The 23,714-nt window shown below is 40.7% G+C and overlaps 1 protein-coding gene across 3 annotated transcripts in view; it reads right to left on the bottom strand.

Moving 5' to 3' along the window:
• The window catches only part of CFAP54 (cilia and flagella associated protein 54), a 313,535-nt gene extending 292,080 nt beyond the window's left edge, over positions 1-21,455 (bottom strand). The window contains exons 1-6 of one of the 3 annotated variants that reach the window (XM_072655644.1): positions 20,766-21,455; positions 16,953-17,058; positions 11,631-11,774; positions 10,136-10,307; positions 7,782-7,840; positions 996-1,139 (exon numbers count right to left, since the gene is read on the bottom strand). In XM_072655644.1, the coding sequence (XP_072511745.1) occupies positions 996-1,139; positions 7,782-7,840; positions 10,136-10,307; positions 11,631-11,774; positions 16,953-17,058; positions 20,766-21,352 (1,212 nt within the window). In that variant the 5' untranslated portion in view covers positions 21,353-21,455. The remainder of the gene's footprint in view (positions 1-995; positions 1,140-7,781; positions 7,841-10,135; positions 10,308-11,630; positions 11,775-16,952; positions 17,059-20,765) is intronic. The other 2 variants (XM_072655643.1, XM_072655642.1) reach the window with 2 other exon arrangements.
• Positions 21,456-23,714: the final 2,259 nt, after the last annotated feature.

Here is a 23,714-nt window from a genome sequence, read left to right as displayed (position 1 = left end):
CAAAGTCACACAGCTGGTCAGTGCTCAAGCTGAGATATAAAACCAGACCTACTGACCCCAAGTCTAGTCAACTTCTCACTACTCATAGATTTTGGTAACTACTTAGCTCTCCACCACCACTCCCCAAAGCTTCAGAGCCATCTTGAGCTCTAATTCAGTTGGAGAGGGAAAGATCTCCATTCACTGTAGACTGCCCATTAGACTACCCTCAAAGTGGGCTAGGCTTAAAAGTCTCCCATGGTCATTCCATGCATTCTTCCAACTCCAGATGGAGCTCTTCCATGGATAGCCCCTCTACTTTCAGATGGGCAAAAAGAAGAAAAGTAATACAGCAGCCATCATTGTAACTGATTAATTTATGTAAAATCGTGTAGTTCTGCCTCAAGTCCAAAACTAAAAGGAGCAAGGAGATGAGGGAGAAAGAGAAAACAGAATAGAGAGAAGACAGAGAGGAAAATGAGGAAGGGAAACCACAGAAACAGGTACTGAATTTAAAAAAAGAAAGAAAGAAAGAAAGAAAGAAAGAAAGAAAGAAAGAAAGAAAGAAAGAAAGAAAGAAAGAAAGAAAGAAAGAAAGAAAGAAAGAAAGAATGATCACAGACTCCAAGATTTAGAGCTGGAATGGAACTTAGCATTCATCAAGTCCAACCCCATAATTTTACAGATGAAGAACCTGAGGTTCAGAAAAGTTACGTTTCTCATCTAAAGTTACCCAGGTGTTGACAGAGTAGGGATGTAGACCCAAGTCCTCAGAATTCAGAGAGATAGGACAAAATAGAGAACAAGGAAAACAAGACAGATGATGGAAGTAGAGCAAGAGGAGAGTGAGATGAGGAGGTCAGTTTTACCCAAATAAAGGCCTAAAAATCATTCTTGACTCTTATACTTCTATAGAAGTAAACGTGATTTCAAAAAAAAAAAATAAGTCCCAAGCAGATGGTACTTGCCCTTTTAAAAGTTACTTTTATTGGGAGGATGATTGGAAAACCAATTACCTCTCCCTGAATTCCAGCTTGGCAGTCATAGTAACACTGGGAAACAGCAGTGTAGAGGGTAGCTCTCCAAGTCAGATACCTAACGGCTAAGAGGGGTATGGAGGATTCCATACAGATACTCGCCCAGAGCAAGTATTCCAAGGCCTGTGGGAGAAACAAATGATTCAGTGTTTTTACTGAGCAAAACCCATACAGTCCAAACTTGAAATTTCATTGGTTTGGGAATTCCCATTGGAGAAACCCACTTCCCCCAAATCAATGCAGAGCAGCACTGTCATGGAATGCATAGTCTCTGAGATTTGTCTGAGCAGTTTAAGTGATTTGCTCAAGGTCCCATGGCCACTGCATAGCAGAGGGAAGATTTGAACCATGGTCTTCTCAGTTCCCAGACTAGCTCACCATCCATTATATCACATTGCTTCTCTACTGAAGGCTGCTAATGTATTCTTAATATCTGGTGTGCTCACACTACAATTCCTCAATACAGATCAATATCTGCTAAAAGTAAAATATTGAAATAACGATAAAAATACATTAGGAAAATCGATTATCACCATATTTCTGTTCCTATTCTACCCCCCTTCTCCTTTTCCTCTATATGTAGGACCTTACTGATACTACCACTGTATCTGCTAACTGGTTCTCCATTCTAATTCTGCCCATCAAAACAATACGGCAGCTGTCAGTATTGTCCCTGCCACAGAGGAACTTTCTGAGGATGGATGGGAGAGGAAAAAATACAGAGAGAAGCATGGGAAGGGTCAATATTAAGATTTAAGGAAGCTTTGTTTTGTCCAAAAAAAACACCATTCTTCCCAGGAGTATATTGAAATTTTTGTCTATGCCATCTTGGGGAGTGGAAAAAATTTAGAACTCAAAATCTTATAAAAGTGAATGTTGAAAACTAAAAATAAATAAATAAATTTAATTTTTAAAAAGACAAAAAAAAGTATTGTGTCTAATTCCAACATTAATATCTAGTTTATGATCTATATTATTGTCACTGCTCATTTGGAGCATCAGTGCTGAAAAACTCAGCAAATGCCCATTTCAGGTTCAAAGATGAAAAGACATTTCCAAGAATAAGGACCAATGCTGAAGAGTTTCCCCTTGTTCTCAGAAAACAGAAAATGCATCTGCTACTGTTGACTTCTAGTGGAAATGCATGTATTAGCCTTGCTCCTGCTTTTTCATTAAAAAGAAAACTAAATCTCTTTGAAACTTCATATTTTACCCTGAAATTTCATAAGATGAGAGAGCCTGAAAAGGAAATATAGTAGAAAAATATATGTATTGAAGCAAGCATACAATTAACAAATCTAGCCACAGGGTGTCAGTGCGATACCATTTACATCCTCTAGGAAAATGGCAAAGGCTTTCTAAATTTAAAATGGTAGCCAGAATCAGGTTATATCAACCGCCAAATTAGGAGATAATTTTCATATGTTTGTGGAAAATCAAAATATCACACGGTATTTTCCAGTTTTTCTTGTTAATTCCCCTTAAGGTATTAAAAAGTTTAGCTAAGTTAATAGTCAAAAATATTAAGCCTCAATTACATGCCATTGTAACTTTTAAATATAACATTAGAACTATAACATTGTTTAAATATAACATTGTGACTATACCACAATCAAAAATGAAGCTGGATACTCTGTCTTTACTATTACCATTATCAAAGGAAATTTTAAAGAGACAGTGAGAGAAGGGAGGAAGGAAGGAAGGAGAGAAGGGAGGGAGGGAAAGAGAACGAGAGAGAGAGAGAGAGAGAGAGAGAAAGGGAGACAGAGAGAGAGACAGACAGAGAGAGAGGGAGGGAGAGAGAGACTTTCTTGTCTGATGCCTTATTCCTCTACTAAATTATCCGGATTTGACTTTCCTGCCTGTGCCAGTGTCCAGGCCTACTTTGGTCACTGAAATCTTTGTAGGAATGATAAGTAAATAAGAAAATGAGCCTGCCCTGACCCTACCTCACCCTGATGTGCAGCTGGTATTTGAGCAAAGAAATGAAAGACAGGGCTTGGGCTAAGATGAAGTCAGAATCACAGACTTTGTCCATTCAGCAAAGGTTTCTTAAGCTCCTCCTGGGTGTAATGCGGCATGCTCAGTGATAGAGGACTTTCAGAAATAAATAAAATGTGCTCCATCTCTCATAGTTTCTCCATTCCTGGAACCTACCTCAGTTCGGGGACAGCCCTGGAGCCATAGTGGGGTCTCTAGGGTGAATAGAGAAAAGTTCTAAACTCAGATTAAAAGTTCTCTGCCTACTCTCAGTCAAACCTGAACCCCAGAGCAGCTACAGAACTAATCTGAGAGAAAATATGGCATAGTAGATGAAAAGCTGTCGTAAATTTTAGGAAGATCTAAGATCAAATGCTGCCTCTTATACTACATGTGTGACCATGAGGCAATCGAGTGATCTCCCTCTGCCTCAGTTTCCTTATCTGTAAAATGAAAGGACTGGACCAGAAGGCCTCTGAGATCCCTTCCAGACCTTAATTTATAAAGGCCAACGTCATCCACCATGTCCCGGGCCATAGCCAGTCCTGTAGATTTCTGTTTTGCCATTGGACTGCAATGACTTGCAGAAGAGAGTGAGGCTGATGACTTTACACAACTCTGTATCACTTAAACCCAATCCACTCAAAAGTAAGGCATTACCCCCAGGATGCCACTAGAACTCTTGGAGGACAAAAGAGAAACAAGTAGACTCCAGTTCTAGATCTACAAGCCTAGGATATGACTCAGGGCCAGGCTGACAACCCAAAGACACTTAGAACTTGGAAAGGACCCACTGACTCCACTCTGACCCAAACCTATGGTTTCAGAAACACTATTAATCTCCAAATGGAGGAGGGTGAGAGGGGACAATCAGGAGATGATTGGAGGCATTTGTGTCTGTCTGAAAGAAGTTTTCTCCTTCTTACCACACCTGGCAATCTGTTAGCTTCTTTTGGAACAGAGAGGGGTCTCGTGCCTTCCTCAGTCAGAGAGCATATAGGAGTGTGTGAACTTTTTATTTAATACTTAGTATTTTAATATTTAAAAGAATATTTTATTTAAATTTTTAAATTTGAGGTTTGTGAAGTTTTTATTTAATATTTTGATAACTATTTCAGTTTAACTGGTTTTCTTTGCAATCCTCAGTATTTCATTTTATGTATTTAAAAACTCTGTTCTGAGCAGCGATCCATAAACTTCACCACACCTCCCATAGGGGAAGCTGTGACACACAAAAAAAGGGTTAAAAACCCCTGATCTTGAAACATATGCAACAAGCCATGATTTACATAAACTACAAATAACAAATTATTTTAAGATGACTCAAGCTAAATTAAAATTCTCCCTGGGTGACTACGAACAAAAAGCTAACAGTCCAATGTTGGCACAGACATCGTGGTCTTCCTGGCTTTGGCAGCCAGACCAGTCCTAGTTAAGGAAGTGAGCCATAGCATGGTGGTTCTGGGGAGCAGGGTTTATTGCTACACCGAGGGCAACAAGAAGATGGGATTTCTTTTTAGAAAAATCATCTGGAACTGAATACAGTCTCTGGAAGAGTCTGGAGACCAGCTTTACAGCATGCACATCCTCCCTTTTTAATTAGTGCCTAAAGGACCAGTGACAACCACTTTGGAATTCCAAAGGCCCTAGATAATGTCCCTATGTGGCCTCACCTATTGTCCTTTAAGAAATTCTATTAACTTTTAAAATGCAGAGATGTGTTATTTTGATTAAAGCAATTTTAAATACTTCTGAGGTCTGAATACCAACATGTTCAGGAAACAGGTTTGCACAGCATTGACAAAAAAGAAAAAAAAGGGCCAGCCATGTGGCAAGCGCCAGTAACAACTCAAAAATGGCCCCACTGGGAATGTAGTCTCATTTCTTGGCCAGCATCCTGATGTCAGGACAATGGATGCAGGGGAAGAATGTGTCTCCTATCGATAAAAATACCATCAACATTTGCAGTGACTTAACAACAGTCAAGTTCCAGCAACTCATGTAAGATGAAAGTCACATCGGTGAAGTTTGCTAGTGGGGGAGTGACATTCTAAAATAAAACTTCCTGGCACCCTTAAGATAGAGATTTGGTTACAGAGCCTGAGTGCCCAGTAGCTGGGCTCAGAAACAGAGTGATCGAGGTTCTAACCATGTCAGACACTTACTAGCTGTGTGGTCCTGGGCAAGTTATATAACCTCAGTCTGCCTCAATTTCCTCATTTCTAAAAACAAAAAGGGGTTAGATTCTGGGGCCTCTAAGGTAGGAATTCTTAACCTTTTTTGTACCTTGGACCCCACTTTGGCAGATGGTGAAGCCTAGGGACCCTTTCTCAGAATTTTTAATGCACAGAAAAGAATTTATAGGATTACAAAGAAAAACAATTATATTGAAATATAGTAGTGAAAATATTAAAAATACAAATTCCCAGACCCCAGTTGAGAACCTCTGTTCTATGGTTCCTTCTAGCTCTAAATCCAAGCTCCTGTGACCTGGATCTGGCAAAACTGCCAAAGTAAAAGCAAAACCACCAGAGGACCGTGGAGCTACTGTTTGTCTCTACCATTCACTATTCATGTGGGCAACCCAAATACACAGTCATTATAGATAACCCTGAACATCCAGTGACCTCTGATTCCACACTGTCAAGGTAAATAAAGGACCTGTTAATCACAATGTCCTGTTACAAAAGAATTATAAATGTTATAATGGATGTCAAAGCCATGTATGGAAAAAAGAGATGGGCTGGTCACAGGGTGGGAGTGAGGTCAATATAACCCAGTCAAGGGCATATCTGCTCCACTGACATCCTTCTGACATCACAAGAATTCAAGCAGGCTGGGGAGATCTCTGGGATGAACAAAGGTAAGAGTCCTGCAGATCGGGAAGGTGAGGATGGGTTATGACTTGGAGGGGAAAGGCACGATGAAAAGACCAATGTTCTATTGGGTTATTTGAGTAATTATTATAATATCTACAATTTAACCTAGAACTGCCACTGGCTTTGGAATGTGCTGATAGTGTCATTACCTGGCCCACAGATATGGCCCCCAGATTGCCCTTCTCTGAGACTCCCTTGTGATGGTATGAGTCATTGGTACAATGGGTCTATTAGCACTGACTGCACCAGTGTAGAACATCAATCCAATTCAGGTCAAGCAATAGGAACCAGGAAAATTTACAACTGAGTCTTACTTGAATATTTTTTAAACTTTCTTTATTTTTCTTGTTTTGTCCTGCGCACGTGTGTGTGTGTATGTGTGTGTGTCTGTGTGTGTGTGTGTGTGTCTGTGTGTGTGTGTGTTCTCTTTTGCAACATGGCTAACATGGAAATATGACTTCACAGGTATAATCAATATCATATTACTTGCCCTCTCAAAGAGTGGGAGAGTGGCAGGAGGGAGAGAATTTGGAACTCAAAATTTTTTAAAATGAATGTTTTATTATTTTTACATGTAATTGGGAAATATTTAATGAAATAATTAAAAATGTACATATTTTTAAATCAGTCCTATTTGTAGTGAGGAATGCCAGTGTGACTTGCTAAAAATGACTGGGATACAAGAGATTTTTTTAAAGAGTTACAATTTTATCATTTTCAATTGTTTAGCATAGCCTTGGTAAGAGGTGGAAGCAGGAGAAGGCCCAGTGGTCAGAAGGCCCAGGTTTGAATCCTGCCAAAATGGCTGTATATTGAATACACCATTCCATGAAGCATACCCATTGATAAACTCTGCCTCCAAAGTCATTGTAAAAGAAATAGACCTATCAGCACAACAATACCCAGAGCCGTTCTTTTGCAATGGTAAAAGATGAAAAACAACCTCTATTTTCAACAACCACAGAATGGCTGGAAAAAAAAAACACATGGTATATTAATGTAATAGCAAATCATGATGCTGTCATTAAAATTATAAATATAAAGCCTACAAGGAAATATGCAGACAGACATGAGATGGCATAGAATAAAATCAAGAAGGAAGAAAGATCAAAGTATATAGAATTTTTGGACCCGCCTAGAAGAGGATATAAAAAAAAAAAGCATCTTCTTTTATTGTTGATAATTCATTTGGTTCTGCCTTGGTGGCTATGAGTTTAAAGTATGATTTTATCCCTTGTTTTATAGGTTTGATTATTTTATTGATGGTTGGGAAAGAGCATGGTATAGTGGATAGAGAGTTGACCTCAGAATCAGGAAGCACTAGGCTCTAATCTTACCACTGCCACATCCTGGCTCTGTGACCTTGGACAAGTCACAATAACTTCTTAGGACTCAAAGACTATGTTTAAGACAAAGTGTCAGCCTATCACGGTGAGGGTGTTTCCTTCACCTGGAAATCTCCTATAGTAACAAAATCATAGGCCTAGTATTTATCTCTGTCAATGTTTGTTGCTTTACTTGAAACAAATTTTTTAAATTAAAAACTGAACATTTTCAAAATGTAAGCCTAAAAGCAAACTTAGGAAGCAATTGAACAAATATTCCCTTTTTTTTTTTTTTTTTTGGTATTTGCTGTATACAAGTCAGTCTTTTTTCTGTAAATGATATTTTATTTTTTCCAGTTACATATAAAGATAGTTTTCAACATTCATTTTTATAAGATTTTGAATTCCAAACTTTTCTCCCTCCTTCCCTCTCCCGCCCCCTTCCAAGACCAAAAGCAATCTGATATAGGCTATATATATGCAATCACATTAAACACATTTCCATATTAATTATGTACAACTCAAAGTCTTAAAAGGAACTGATTAGTTTAGAATAAGTCTTTTAATACTTTATTTCCTACCTTAGCAGACAACCCAATGATCATCAGCTTCCTGCAAATTGTATAAATATGAATTGTACCTAGGTGAAGAAAATACAAAGTTAGCATCTTTTCCAATGACAGTAATGATAGAAGTTTTTAACTTGAATTGTGTTGGAGTCAATTTCAATTGACTCTGGAGAGCTGAATGTTAAATTTTCTGTCTGAACATTTACACCTCAGAAAACAGCAAATTACAAATCAGGGCCTAATTGATTATTCTGTTGATCGTCTAGACTTAAGAAAGTGATCAAGAAGATGTTAGTCATGCAGATGAAATTAAAAAGTGTGTTGTAGGTAATTTTTTTTTCCCTGAGAGACAGTTGTTAAACATTTACCACACCCCTCTGCAATAAATGACCTAGAAAATTGGTGACTTTGGAGAGATTTGACTTCTCTAGGCATTCGGATTTTCTAGAAATGTTCAAGTGAAAAAATTCATCAAAGAAATTTCAATGCAAATTTTAAATGTGCCAGTAGACCCAGTGATCTTTTAGTCTTGACTTTTTGGGTAATTTTGACTTGAAAACTACATTGAGTGAAAAAAAAGTATTTACAGGGACTTAAGTCATGTAGACTGAGTTTTTGTCAATGCCCATCAAAAGGTTCACATAATCGCCTATGTTGTTTAAAAGCTGGAAAGCCTCCGTTATCTGTGAGATGACATCAATATTTTATCTAAACAGTGGAATACAAGTAAATAAGGAAATTAATATCATTAAGAATAATGCCCTGAAAAGTATGAGGAGCTATCAAATGGACTATTGGGGGGGGGGGGTGTTAGGCAGGGCGTGAATGACAGGGATAGGAAGGAGGACTATTGACTGTCATCAAGGGAGTGGCATAACCCTCCTCTAGAAGGGTCATTGGGCGAAAAAGCTTGGAAATCATAGTTAAGAAAGATCACCCAGGGCTAAGAAATCTCTTAGAAAACCAAGCCAAATAATGCAGAGCTTAATTTTGGTTGTAATGTCCAGAACGGTTTGGGGAGGAATGGGGGAAGGGGAAGGAGTGGTTAGGAAAGGTTGGAACATAAACCACCAGATAGTACAGACAGGAACAATCTAGTATCTAACACCTTTCAAATAATCTGGGCTTCTTTTTACATCCATATACCTGAAGCCACAGGCATTTAAATGCTTCTTCTTTTAAGACTTTTATACCTAATCATATTTTGCCAAAAAGAATGTTCTATAAATGTCTATAAAATGTCTATAAAAAATGTCTACAACAACTATGGAGCGCTGGATCTGGAGTCAGGAGTTCAAATTCTGCCTTAGACACACAGCTGTGTGATATTGGGCAAGGCATTTAACCTCTCTGCCTCAGTTTTGTCATCTGTATAATGGACCTCATAATAGCACCTAATTCCCAGGGTGGTTGTGAGGATGAAATGAGATAGTGGATGCCAAGCACTTGGCAAGCCGTAAAGTACTACACAAATGCTAGGTATAATTATTGTTTATTATAATTTCTAAACATGAAGATCCACTGTTATAGTTCAATAGCTAAGATCCATTGAGAGTGTGCAAAAAATATTTCTATGACCCAGAACTACACAGAGCTGCCAGCTAGGAAAAAAAATACTTTTTTTGGCTTTTTTCATTTTTATTCTCTTTTTTACGCAATGAGTAAATGGTGCTCTCTACCCAAATAGGAGGTCAACGTGGAATGGTATCTGGAACCAATCCATCTACCTATGGTCACCCTGTGCTCTCCCCGTTTCCACACAGTTGCATTAGGTTCTACCCAGGCAACTCTTTGTACATAGCGGGTATATTATAAATGTCCTTTCAGTTCCCCAGCTAGCTATAATGCAAGATTTACTCCCCCTGTGCCCCAGTTGCAACATTACCATTTGGGAGAAATCTTTTTCCAAGATGCCTCTACAAAATGTCACTAGCAGACAAAAGCTACTAATGTTGTTGTTCAAACATCAGTGTTGCTGTTTAGTAACTTTTCAGTCAGGTCTGACTCTTCATGAGCCCATCTGAGTTTTTTCTTGGAGTGTTTTGTCATTTCCTCCTCCAGCTCATTTGACAGATGAGGAAACTGAGGCAAATAGGGTTAAGTGACTTGCCCAGGTTCACATGGCTAGTACATGTCTAAGGCTGAATTTGAACTCAGAAAGATGAGTCTTCCTGACTCCAAGCCCAGAACTCTGTGCACCATGGCACCACATAGCTTCCCAAAAGCTGATAATGAAACCCAACATTCTGGAAGAGTATCATGCGAGTATTTAGTAAATATGCTTGAAATAAGGTCAACACAGTTCCCTAAAAGTTTGCATCTTCTTCACGAAGCTGAAATTCTTCACTCCCTTGCCTTTCCCGTACCATTGTAGATGATCCAGCAGAGCTTTTCCTGGGGGAGGGCCACTTGCATGATGAGTTGCAATGAAGACAATATGTTAAAGCACTGACTCACAGATACCTCATTCTGGAGACGGGGGTCACTGGCACAGACCATTTGGTAAGTGCAAATGCATTTCCCTTCCAAAGCACGAAACTAAAATGCAAAGGAGAATAAAACAAACAAACAAAAAAATCGAAGAGGAAACCAATCAGCAATTCCCTTAGTTTCACCATATTCTCTACTGTAAGAACTAACCCAGGCCCAATTTAGTTGGATTCCTGCAGGGATTAACATACAGCATCATCTGTCATATAAATATTCTTAAAAAATATACATTTAGCCAAGACTGGCTTATTTTCTCATGGAATTCACAAAATAAAATATACGGAAAGGGTCTTACTGAAAGACAGGGCTGTCTGGTGCAAAGAACTAGACATGTGGATCTGAATCCTGGCTCTGACGCTTACAAACTGTCTACATTTTACCCATCAGGGCCTCTGTTTCCTTGTGTTTGAAACTGGAATAATAAAACTCACAAGACCTCTCTCACAAGAAAGCATTCTATATATCTTAGAAGGATTATTGTGTGTGTTTGTCCTTCGTTGCCAAAGAAGACCATGCCATCAGAGAAATAATGACATGACTTGCACTTGACTTTGTTTTGAGTGAGATGACCCAGGACGAGGCAATTGGGGTTACATGACTTGCCCAAGGTCACAAAGCTAGTGAGTGTCAAGTGTCTGAGGTGAAATTTGAACTCAGATCCTCCTGATGCCTGCTCTATCCACTGACCACCTACCTGCCCTTAGAAGGATTATCATTACCAGAGAAAGAAAGCATCTGAATTAAACTCTAACAAAACCACCTGAGCAACATCTAAAGCTCTTAATAATTCCAAATTAGCAGATGAATGTGTGCTGTCCTGTGGTCATGATTTAGCAACCCAGAAGAGCTGATCTGAAAGTAGACAAGAGGTAAATGAGTCTGGAGATGGTCTGTCAGTCCCTTCTGATTAATAACATTTCAATTCTGAGCAGCTCCTGTCTGAGTCAGTTGCAAAGGGAGAAACAGGCTACACATGAGTCTGTAAGGCACCTACATGAGGGAGTCATATTTTTGTCATATGAAATACATGAGAAATGTGAGCACTCATGCTTCTTCCAAAAGTGAACACTTTACTTCTTTCACCAGAATCGGATTCAGTGGATCATTGGGCATTAAGTGGCACATTTACTCAAAAGAAACCAATACATTTACTAATCTCTAAGATAAATAACCCACTGGTCTATTACTCATAAAGGTTTAATGAATAGCCCTTGTTTATATAACACTCATAACATTGCTTAACCAACTAATCACATGTAGCCAGCCGAGCATTATGCAAAGTAAAAGGCAGACTATGAGAATACCACTTGTGACTTTCAATTTAAAATCTAACCCAATATTTCCCATTTTGCTCATTTCCCAGGCTCTTACGGTTAGGTTTGAATGCGTGTTTTCAAGGCCGCTGGGGAAAAAGATACTTTGGAACTGATGCACATCCATTTCTCTCTCCTCAATAGTGCAGTCGAACTGGCAAAGATATCTTCCATAGCATTGTAACAAGGCCAGTTTGTATTGCTGCAATGTGAAGAAGGTCAAATTATTTCTTTTTTTTTTCTATGCATTCCCTTTAAACAAGACTATTCACAGTACTGAAGGGGTACATAGAACTTCATTTAAAAGCATCATCTTGGGATATGTGCAAACACTCTCAAAGATTAAAAATCTTTAAGCAAAGATTTTGACTGAAAATTCAGAGGTGGAAAAGAAGTTTGAAGGATGAAAAAATTCATGTCATTAATGATGAAGTGAGGCAGTGTGGCATAATGGATCACAAGCTGGCTTACAAATCAGAAAGGCTTGGGTTCAAGTCCTACCTCTGTTACATCTGGCTCTGGTGAAATCCAACACCCAGTCTACTAAGCAACTCTCTGAAAGCAGAACAAGGGTTCCCAAGATGACCTTTGTTCCCCCAATATTTTACTATGTAATTCAGTATAATTTCTTCCTTTGAAATCATATATTTTATTTTATGCACTTAAAAACATTATTCTGAGAAGAGGTAAATAGGCTTTACCAGATTCTGCTAAGGGGTCCAGGGCATAAAAATGATTGAAAACGCCAGCTAAAAATGATGCCAACTTTCTCAGTGGAAGATGGAATTTCCTCACACAAGAAATTCCCCATATGAATAAAAATCTCAGGCACAGTCCCTTCTCTGGTTGACCAATTTTTCACAAAAGAAGGGACATGTCAGTTCTCTGAAACAAGAACTTATCAAAATGCTTCTTAAGGTCCATTATAATCTTTCATGAAAATGTCATATTATTTTCCCTTACATAAATAAAATGTCCATGCTGAGCAAACTCCAAGATCCCAAATATAACTTGCTTTGATAATTCACTAAATCATTTTCACAGGATTTGTACAAGACTAATACACAAAAGGTACTCTGTGTCCATGCATTATCACCATGCCAACCAAAAACCCAACATATTCAAGAAAACACAACAATAAGGTGTCAAGTCTGAACACACAGCATTTATTGAAAAGAGCAATAGAATGTATTTCTCTGGAGGGTCTACATCATTGTTGTCTTTGTTCAGTAGTTTCAGTCATATCTGACTCTTCACGACCCCATATAGGGTTTTCTTGGCAGAGATACTGAAGTGGTTTGCCATTTCCTTCTTCAGCTCATTTTACAGATGAGGAAACTGAGGCAAACAGTTAAGTGACTTATCCAGGGTCACACAGCTAGTAAATATCTGAGTCCACATTTGAACTCAGGTCTTCCTCATTCCAGACCTGGTACTCTATCCACTGTGCCACTATATCATACTTAGATGTTAATTCTTCAAGTTATTGTATCTTGCATGCAAACTCTTGAAGTGAAGGATAGGTAGGAGAAATAACTCCACCAGTGGCCAGGAGTTGTAGAGGTCAACTTCCCTGAGTTTGGTTAATGACAGATAGAAAAAGCATCTACCCAGCAAATCCACAAATGACCTATTTAATGTTAATTGTTGGCTAGTCTGATGGGAGAAAACAGGAAGGAAAGAGGGAACTGGAGCCAGTGGGTTGGTCATTTCACAATTCACCACCTCTGACCAACTCTGCACCTCCAAAATGGAGCTTACTCCCTTTCCCCTGAACCATGATCCCTCTGCAGCTTTCCCTTCTCTATGTTCATTCTTTGCATCTAGTCACTTTATAAGCTCCAAGTTTTCTTTCCCTCCTATGACATATCAAATCAATTGTTATGTCTCCCTGATTCTATCTGTGAAACCTCTCTCAGATGGTTCCTCACCCGTAATAACACCCCAAGTCAAGCCCTCATTGCCTCTCCCCTGGACAATCACAGTAGCCTGATTGGTTTCCCCCTGTTGAGAATCTTTCATTGCCAAACCATCCTAAAAACTCCAGCCAGGTTAATCTTCCTAAAGCAAAGAAATGATCAAATCACTAGTCAGAAACCTCCAATGATTCCCCATCAGTCAATAACTAAAATCCTGAGTCAGCCTAAAGTCTCAAGACCCTTTAGGATATACCTCCAAGGCTATTCCAACCTCGTTTTCTATGACTTGATCATTATGCTCTACGCTTTGGCCACCTCAAGCTACACACTCAGCCAACCCCTGAATGCATCTCACATTCCCCATCAATCTTGTGCTAGCTGCTCCCTGAACCCTCCTGATCCATGTTTCCTATGAACATTGCTGAAATCCTACTGGTTTTGAAAGGCCTTGCTCAGCTGCCATCTCTTCCAGCTGCACAGAGGCATAATCTCTCGCATGTCGGATTTCACTGAACTTTGGATTTCTTTTACTCACTTATCCTATCTTGATTTTTAGTATATTAATTGTATAAGCCTCATTACTCCTGCTAGAAAATAAACTTCTTGAGGGCAGGGACCATGCCTTCATCATCACCTTGGCTTCCCTAATGTCTACCACAGTGAGAATACAATTGGTCTTGAAGCCTGGAAGACCTATGGGAAATCACTTAACCTCTCAGTACCCCAGATAACTTTCTGAGATTATAAATACCATAGAAGATGCCAACTCACCCAGAAGTTTCCTATGTCAATAAAACCACGTCCAGTCCCCGATATCTAGCACCTCTTCTCTCCACTATGATTTGGTACAGTTCTAGAAATGCCAGCCTTTGGCAGTCAAAAAATAACAAAACCAAAGGCATCAGCAACAAAGAGAAAGCAAGCCTATCTCCAACTGCAATGTCATAAATGATGTTCTCAGAGAATCACAGAGAATCAGTGAAGAAACCAAACACCTCCAATTGTGAGAGAAAGGAAAATGGATTCAAAGATGATGGCTACTCTTGCCTTGTAAAGCATTGAAAAGAGGAGGAAGACAAGACTACTGCAGAAAACCTGGTATGAGACCAAGCTAATCCAGATCATTTCAAAGGCATTTATGGGTGAAAATAAGAGGAAAACCAACAGACCAAAGATGGAACAGATTTGCCAACAGAGATCTATTTTTGCCCTCAGTGATATTTGGACTTGATACCTCAGTTTCCAATGTATGATCTGAGGAAAATGAATTAAGAAGAAGATAGGGCAATGCCTGACTAAGTATACACAGAAGAAATCCCTACTGTAGGTGACTATTTTAAAAACACTGATGGGTTAACTTTTAAAATATCTGAAAGAAGAAATGATGTATATGACATGTATTATGAAACACAAAGGTGATCAAAATATACCACTAGTAATAATAGCTAGCACCTATATGGTGTTTTGAGGTTTGTCAAATGCTTTACAAGTAGTTTGTAGCTAGGCAGCTCAGTGAATAGAACACTGCACCTGGAGTCAAGACCTGAGTCTGTATGACCCTGGGCAAGTCACTTTACCCTCTTTGTCTTAATCCACTGGAGAAGGAAATGGCAAACCATTACAGAATCTTTTCCAAGAAAATCCCAAATGGAGTCACAAAGAATAGGATATGACTGAACAACAACAAAGATTTGCCTCATTTTTTCCTCACACACTCCTGGGAGGTAAGTGCTAGTACTTCCTTTCTACAGATGAGGAAACTAAGGCAAACAGAGATTAAATGACCTTCCCAGGGTCACACAGCAAGTATCTGAAGCCACATTTGAACTCGTCATTTCCTGACTCCCTGCCCAGTGCTCTATCCACTGTGCTACCAGCTCTCAGCATGCATGCCTGTCTCCTCTTTATGAAAGCTCTATGAGAGTGACTAATAGCCAAAACAAAGATAGGTATCTTAGACTAAAATATTAAAAAAAGAACAGGCAGACTTTCACAAGCAAGTTTCTATCACACACTAATGAAAAAGCACAGAGATGTCATTTCCCAGGCTACATTTTATCAATTATCAAAAAGCATTTTACCTGGCAAAACACAGACATAAAGGCTCTCCTCCCTGCCCTACAGGAGCTTACACTCCATCAGGAAAGACTCCTATCTATTCGTTGTGGTTCAGTTGTTTTTCAATCATGTCCAACTCTTTGTGACCCTGTTTGGGGATTTCTTGGCAAGAGACACTGGAGTGGTTTGCCATTTGCTTCTCCTGCTCATTTCACAGATGAGGAAACTGAGGTAAACAGGGTGAAGGGATTTGCCCAGGGTCACACAGCTAGTAAATATCTGAGTCCACATTTGAACTCAGGTCTTCCTCATTCCAGACCTGGCATTCTATCCACTGTGCCACTTTAGCTGCTCCTGCAACATTAAGCAACCCATAAAAGAGTATGTTCTTCTTAAAGTCCAAATGGAAGGAGGATTCCTCAAAGGTGTTTCATATGATATATTTACATATAATATAGAGCTAAATGCATTAAACCTCAGAATATTATTAGACTTCCTCAGCAAGATTCTCAACCATTCAAGACAATGGTCTATCAATCTACACAGTAAAAACCAAATGGATGAAAAATATGTGTTGCCCAAACTGTGAAACCATTGGATGCTATGACTAATGCCACCCTTTGGACTGAAAAAAACTTTTTTTCAACCCAGATCACTGAAATGCCCAACTACATCATATTCTCTTTGAAGCAAACTAGGTATGTGGTAGAACCAGAAATACAGGTGAAGGAAACTTGGAGCCTTTAGCAGAAGCCAAAACTCAGTCAGGCTCCCTCTGTACCCATCATATTGAATCCAGGAACCCAAACTACTCTACAGATCTGGGCACCGATTGGGAACTAGTATGGGACATTAAGAGTATGGACCTTCTGAAAAGGAGAATGCAAGACTAAGAAAAAACTGGGAACCGTAGGTATTGCCTCTACCTTCATTAAGTCTGGGCACTTGGCACTAGGGGATGCTTGCAACAAGGAAGACTGGGGGAGGGGTGCACCATGCTGTCTACACAAAGCCAGGGAGGAGGAAAAAAACAGGAAGGGGTGTTCTGGGAGCCCTTTTGTATAAGGTGGGAACATGATGAATCAGCATTTCCTGCATGGAGTCCACCACACCCTAGATTAACCCAAGGCTGATCTCCTGCTGGTCCCCAGCCAGCTGTCTTTCATTGGCAGACATCTTTGGCCCCTGGGGTACCTCAGCCACAAATTAAAATAAGGCGTACCCTATGGGCCCCAATGGAGTTTTCATCATTACTCACTCTTTTGCTCTAATCAAAAAGATTTTTTTAATGTAACCAGTTAGTATATTCTGAAATATATTAAACAAAAAAAAATTCATTATGGAAATGAAAATAATCCTTTCCTTGTATTCTCGATCCTATTTTTAATACCGGGGGTACTCACCTGCATTTGAACAAGGCTGTCTCCAATCTTCAAAAGCTGCGCCTTATAATAGTCAGGTGGCAGGCGGGCCTCATACTTGTTCCAGATATCGAACAGGCTGCTGGCACTATAAAAATCCATAAAACAGAACAACAGATCCCAGGTCAAAAGAAGATTCAAAATAAGCAGCTGGGGACCCTAGAAACTCATTTTAGACATAAAAAAGTCTTTTCCAAAGGGCCTCATCCTCATTATTCATTTGCATTAAGAACAAAACATCCTTGGTCTTCATCTATAAGGATCTCTCATAATCTCAGTTTGTCCCTCTGCCATTTGACACCCAGATCTACTGGCCCAGTCTTTACCTCTCTCTCCTGAGCTCTAGCTGTAGACATCACCAACAGCTGCCTACACCTCACTGACGCATCTTTCCCAGACTCAATGTGTCCAAAACAGACCCAAATCTTTCCACCTGCCAACCCCACCCCTCCCCTTCACTTCCCTGTTGCATGACCACTCTTCTAATTGATTGGATTGGCAATAACTCCTAGCTAAAGAGAATAATCCTTCCAGCTTTGTTCCAGGATCATCCAGTTTTTTTCCATACATCTTCAATCTTTCCTACTACACTATCTCCTGTCTCAGACACTCATCAGCTGTGTGTGGGCCTGAGCAAGTCACTTCACTGCTGTCTGCCTCAGTTTTCCCATCTGAAAAACAGGGATAATAGCAGCCCCTACCTCCCTAGGCTATGTTGGGGATCCAAGAAGACAATATTTGTAAAGTGCTTCACAAACCTTAAAGACTAGCTCTTTCTACTATTACTGATATCATTTACATTCTGTCCCTGTTCTGGCTTATTTCTCACTGGTCCCCAAACACTGACAGCCCAATAAGAAAAGGGCATAGATCCAAACAACCACCACCAAAGACGAAAGCATGTCTCAACTCTTTTATACCCCAAGGAATAATAACTAATCACAGGTAGCTGTGAGTCCCTTTCACCTTCCAAGAAGAGCCATCTGGCTTTTCAACTTGGGCTTCCCAAAAAGGGTTCCATGCCTGCCCCTCTTCTCTTCTCTCTCTACATTCTCACCCTTGACAATCACATTTTCATCTATGCAAACAATTCCCAAAGCCCTCTCTCAGTCCTGACTTCTCAATGAAGTCTAGACCTGCATCTTCATCTGTCTACAGGCCATCTCCAATCCAGCCCAACAAGTATTTATTAAGTATCTACTAGGTACAAAATGCTATGTAGATTCCATGCACACAAAGACAAAATGAAAAAGAATTCCTTCACTCAAAATGCTAACATTCTACTAGGGAGGGATATGATAGAATTATTATAAATGACAATAATGATAATAAGTAGCATTTATAAAACACCTGAAGGTTGGCCAAGCATTTTGAATATATTATCTCATGAATATATTAATAGATCTCATATTAACACTGGTCTCAAAACAATTTTATGAGGTAGGTATTATTATTATCCCCATTTTACAGAAAGAGAAACTGAAGCTAGAATTAACTGCATTACCCAGCTAATAAATGTCTGTCTAATGAATATACATGACTATTTAAGGAAGAAGAGAGCAGCGACCAGGAGGGAGGTCAGCAAGGGCCTCCTTTAGCATGTGGCACATGAGCAGAGCTTTGAAGGATGCCAGAGGAGTGTAAGGGGCAGAGGTGAGGAAGGAGTGCCTTCCACGCATGGGAGACAGGCCATGTAAAGGCTTGTAAGATGGAAAGCAAAACATATGAAACAGCAACCAGGCCAGTTTGCCTAGAATGCAACTTTCCCAAGACTGAAATAAGCCTGGAAAGGCAGGCTGAAGCCAGACTAGGAAGGGCTTTAAATGCCAAACAGAGGAGCTCGGATTTGTCGGAACTGTTTTAAGGTTCTTCAGCCTGGGAGTGATCCGGCAAAACCGCATTTTACAAAGACTACTTTGGCATCTGTGTGGAGCATAGATTAGAGAGGGAAGACACTGGAGGCAGGGAGTCCAGTTAGGGGCTTTTCAAATAGTCCAAGCAAGCAGTGATGAGCTCCTGAAGTAGGATGGTGGCCATCGGCATAGAGGGAAGAGGACCAATGTGAGATCCATTGGGAAGGTAAAATCACTAAGACTTAGCAACCTAAAGGGATTGTGAGAGATGGAGGAACCAAGGATGGTGCCAACATTGGGAAACTGAGTTGCCAGAAGGATGCTGGTATCCTGAACAGAAATAGCTTAGCTTGAAAGAGGGTTTTTGTTTTTGACATGTCAATTTTGATGGGTCTAGGGGACATCTAGTTGAAGATTCCATTTAGCAATTGGTGATGCTAGAGATCAACAGAGAACCATCTTCTTGAATGTACCAAAAGCACATGGATACATGTCCCAAACCACATTCTACCTTCCTCCTTAAACTTGCTTCTCACAACATCCCTGAGTCTAAGGCAGCACTTAGTCTCTCATGTTCATGATCTTGGCAGCATCTTATCCCTTCCCTTCATATCAAATAGCTGTCAGGCCCTGTTGAGTCCACCTCCACATCCCTACACCATTTTCTCCATTTCCACAGCCACCAACCACAAGAACAAGCCCTAAATAGCACATATTTGGACTACAGTAACATTCTCCTTACAGATTTTCCCACTTCCACTCTCTCTATTCCAATCTGTCCTTCATGCCTTAACCAGAATAGTCTTGTTCATACATAGATCTAGCCATGTCAATCCTCTGCTAAAAAATCCTCAGAGGCTCCTTCTATCCCCCAAGTAAAGTTCAAATTCCTCTGTGTGACATTCTAGGTGCTCCCTGTCTTTCTGGTCTTACTTCATATTACCTCCCTCTCTAGGATCAACTAATACGGAGTGATTCTTAGTCCCACCAAGCAAGGACTTGGCTCTCACACCTCTCAGTATTTATGCTCAGACTGCTTAATTCACTTTGAATGCCTGCCGCCCCTGCTTAGCCTACTGGGATCCTACTCATCCTCTAAAGTAACTACATAAGATCAAATACCTCCTCCTCTAGGAAGTCACCCCTAATATTCCAGGGGAGTAAGGATGGCTTCCCCTCTGCCTTACATAGCCCTTTGTTATGTAACTCTCTAATGAAGCCAGAAACCCAAAGAGTTCATAGATAGATTTCAAGAGGTCCATGAACTTGGATGGGTGCAGAAAAAATTACATCTTCTCTTTAGTATGACTGTTTTTCTGTGTAATCTTATGAATTTTATTTTGCACTTTAAAAAACATGATTCTGAGAGGTGTTCCTTGGGCTTCCCCAGACTGCCAAAAAGGTCCAGGACACACGGAAGGTAATTACCAGATCTAATGTATTTATTATATAACACTATGTATTATGGTCATTTATGTCAATGCCCCACCTTTTTACTAGACTATATGCTCCTTGAAGCTGGAAGCAAGCTCTATGGCTACACTTTGTGTCTCCCCCAGCACCTGGACCCCAGCACTCTGCAAAAGCAGATAAGGTGCTTATTGTAGATGGCACATATAATGTATATATGTATAAAATAGGAGGATGGCACTAGATGGCCTCTGAGGTCTCTATGAGCTCTAAAGGTGTGATTCTATGTGTGACCTTTAACAAGTCACTTCACTTCCCTGGACCTCAGCTTCCCCATCTGTAAACTGAAGAAAAAGGGTGTACTCCAAGATTTCTAAAGTCAACTCCAGCTCCAAATCTAGGATCCTTTTATTCCAACGCCCCCTCCCACCCTTCTCCTTTTCCTGCCCTTTCCCTTTCTTTGGGTTCATGCCCGCCCCCCGTCACCTAGCAACCATGCCCAGCATCCCCCGCCCGCCCAGGAGGCGGTCACCCGCGCTGCTGGACCCTCTGGCGCTCCTGCGGGTCGGCCGGGCCCTGCTTCCTCCGCAGGAAGCCCAGCACGCCCTGCATCTCCCTCTGGAAGGAGGCGAGCAGCGGGTTCCTGGCGTCCAGGGGCCCGTAGAAGGAGGCTCCGGGCAGCTCGGCGCTGTAGCTGGGCGGGCTGGGCGAGGCCCGCGGGGAGGGGCCCTCGCCCTCCTTCAGGCGCGAATGCGGCGCCAGGTAGCGCTTCAGCAGCGCCCTGAGGGGCAGCGGCCGCGCGATGCTCTGCGAGGGGGGCTCGGCCACGGGCTTGGGCCGGCGCCGGCGGGCGCGCGACGTCGAGACCGACTGGGCCGAGGCCTGCCCGAGGTCGATGCTCGCCGGCGGGCTCCGGTACGTGGCGAGGCTCGCCGGCACCCAGGGGAGCCGGGGCAAGGTCAGCGTCAGCATCGGCTCCGAGTCGCCGCTGTCGGTCAGCGACGACCAGCCCCGGCCCATGGACGAGTCCGACGTCGAGTCTCCCGACGACGAGCTCTGCATCGGGCTGCTCCGGGCCGAGGCCGAGGCCGGGGCTCCCGGGACCCTCAGGGTGGCCATGACTGCGGCGGCCCGACCCGGAGGACCCCTGCTGCGAGAGGACGCTGGCGGTTGCTGGGACACGGTCGCCTAGCAACCAGGCAGCCAATCAGGTGTGGCGCCCGGGAGGGCGTGGGGCGGGGCGAGCCCTGGCTGAGGACCGCTGCCCGACCTCCCCTGAGGTCCTTCTGTGGTCGGGGGAGCTGGCTGGTGTGGGGGCGCCATCGCGCCAAGGCCGGGGTTCCAGCTGGAGGACACCTTAGGGGCCATGGGCTCAACCCCTTTACGTTATTATACCGGGGCAATATCATTGTAATATATAGTGTTATATTGGCTGTACCAATTTATATTCTGATAGTGTGTATTATATTATATTACACGTGTATATTATATCACATATTATAACGTTATGTTGTATTATATTGTTATAAATTATGTATTATAATAAGTATGCTGTATTATAGTTTATATTCATGTTACATTTAATTAATATTGTAATAGCTATTTATATTATAATGTATTTATTTCCCTGAGGTCCAGGGAAGTGAAGTGATTTGTTAAAGGTCACACCTAGGATCACACCCTTAGAGCTCATAGAGACCTCAGAGGCCATCTAGTGCCATCCTCCTGTTTTACAATTAATATATATTATAACATTTTTATTTTATTTATTTTACTATTTTACAATTCACATGTATTATAATGTTTATTTGTATTATATATTCTATATGTAATATTTCTTTATTGTATCTTATATTTGTTTATATTATATTTATTTATGATATAATATATTTATTTGATAATATATTACAAAATATTTATTTGCATATATTTATATTATCTGACATTTATTTATATCATAATAGTTATACTAGTCACAGTATCTTAGAATATTAGGCGTCATCTGATGCAACCTACCACTAATACATTATACGGGCACTTAGCATGGACTTAATAATAATAATAGTTTGGAAAGCACTTTACATACATAATGGTGGCACCATGGTGCAGAGAGCCCCATGCCTGGAATCTTGAAGACTTCCTGAGTTCAAATCCAGCCTCAGAGATTTACTAGCTGGGTGACCCTGGATAAGTCCCTTAACCATGTTTGCCTCAGTTTCCTCATCTGTAAAATGAGCTGGACAAGAAAATGACAAAAACACTCCACTATCTTTACCAAGAAAACCCCAAAGGAGGTTGAACCCATGGAGTCAGACACTGCTAAACAACAAATTACATAATCTCATCTGAGTTTACAACACTGCGATGTAAGATTATTAGGATTAGGGTCTTTATTTGGCAGGTGAGAAAACTAAGAAAGATGAATTTCTATGGTCACAGAGTTGTTAAGGATAAGTCAGGATCTGAACTCATATCTCCAGACTTTCGATGCAGCATTCTAGACATTCCATTAGTAATCAAACTTTTTGATCTCAGGACCCTTTTCCACTTAAAAATATTGAGGACCCAGCCCAAAGAACTTTTGTTTATGTGGGTTATATCTGTCAATATTTACCATATTTGAAATTTAAAACATCTTAGTATTGCTGTGAAAATAGTTTTAACCTCATTGAACCCCTGAAAGGGTCTCCAGGGATTCCCTTGATCAAGGTCACATTCGGAGAAGTAAAATGAAAAGGGACTTTCATTTATTAAGTACCTGCTATGTGCCCGGAACTGTTTTAAGTGCTTTACAAAGATCTCATTGGAGAACGGCAGCATTACTCTATTACATTACACTACATATTACTGAAGTATTACGTTATTGTATTACATTACATATTACATAACACTAAAGAAATGCTTAAATGAAGGGAGACATTTCAATTCAAACATTTATCAGGCTTCTGGACAGGTGCAAATTCATTGTTCCAAGCCTGAGGATATAAAGAAAAGTATCATATGTCCCTGTTGTCAAGGCTTTTGCAATCTGATAAGAGAGCCATGGGATTTATGTACAGAAATAATTGTGATGGAAGAAAAAGTTCAAGGGAGGGGCCCAAGACAAACTAGGAGAAATCTGAGGAAGGAGTGTTGTTGATTTTCAGCCACAATGGTAAGGATCCAGGAAGGCATCATGAAAGAGGTGGCCTCTGAGTTGGGTCATGAAACAAGGAAAGGAGAGGTAAGGTGAGCCAAGGCAAAGAGACAGAAGGTAAAACAAGAATGGTAGATGGAAATAATCCAATGTGATTATGTTACCCACAAGTACTTACCAACCTGCCACTAAAGGGATTTCTAGTCAACAGACCTGAGTTGGATCTCCGTTCTGCCACTGACACCTATGTGACTTTAGGCAAGCCTTTCACCTGGAGCCTCCTTTTCCTCAAGTGTAAAAATAGGACAAGGTAGACTAACTTCAACTCTAGATCTAGGATGTTAT

This window comes from Notamacropus eugenii, chromosome 3 (assembly GCF_028372415.1).
Source record: "Notamacropus eugenii isolate mMacEug1 chromosome 3, mMacEug1.pri_v2, whole genome shotgun sequence".
Lineage (NCBI taxonomy): Eukaryota > Metazoa > Chordata > Mammalia > Diprotodontia > Macropodidae > Notamacropus > Notamacropus eugenii.
The sequence above is the reverse complement of the archived record's forward strand: the minus strand, read 5'-3'. Positions and strand labels throughout refer to the sequence as shown.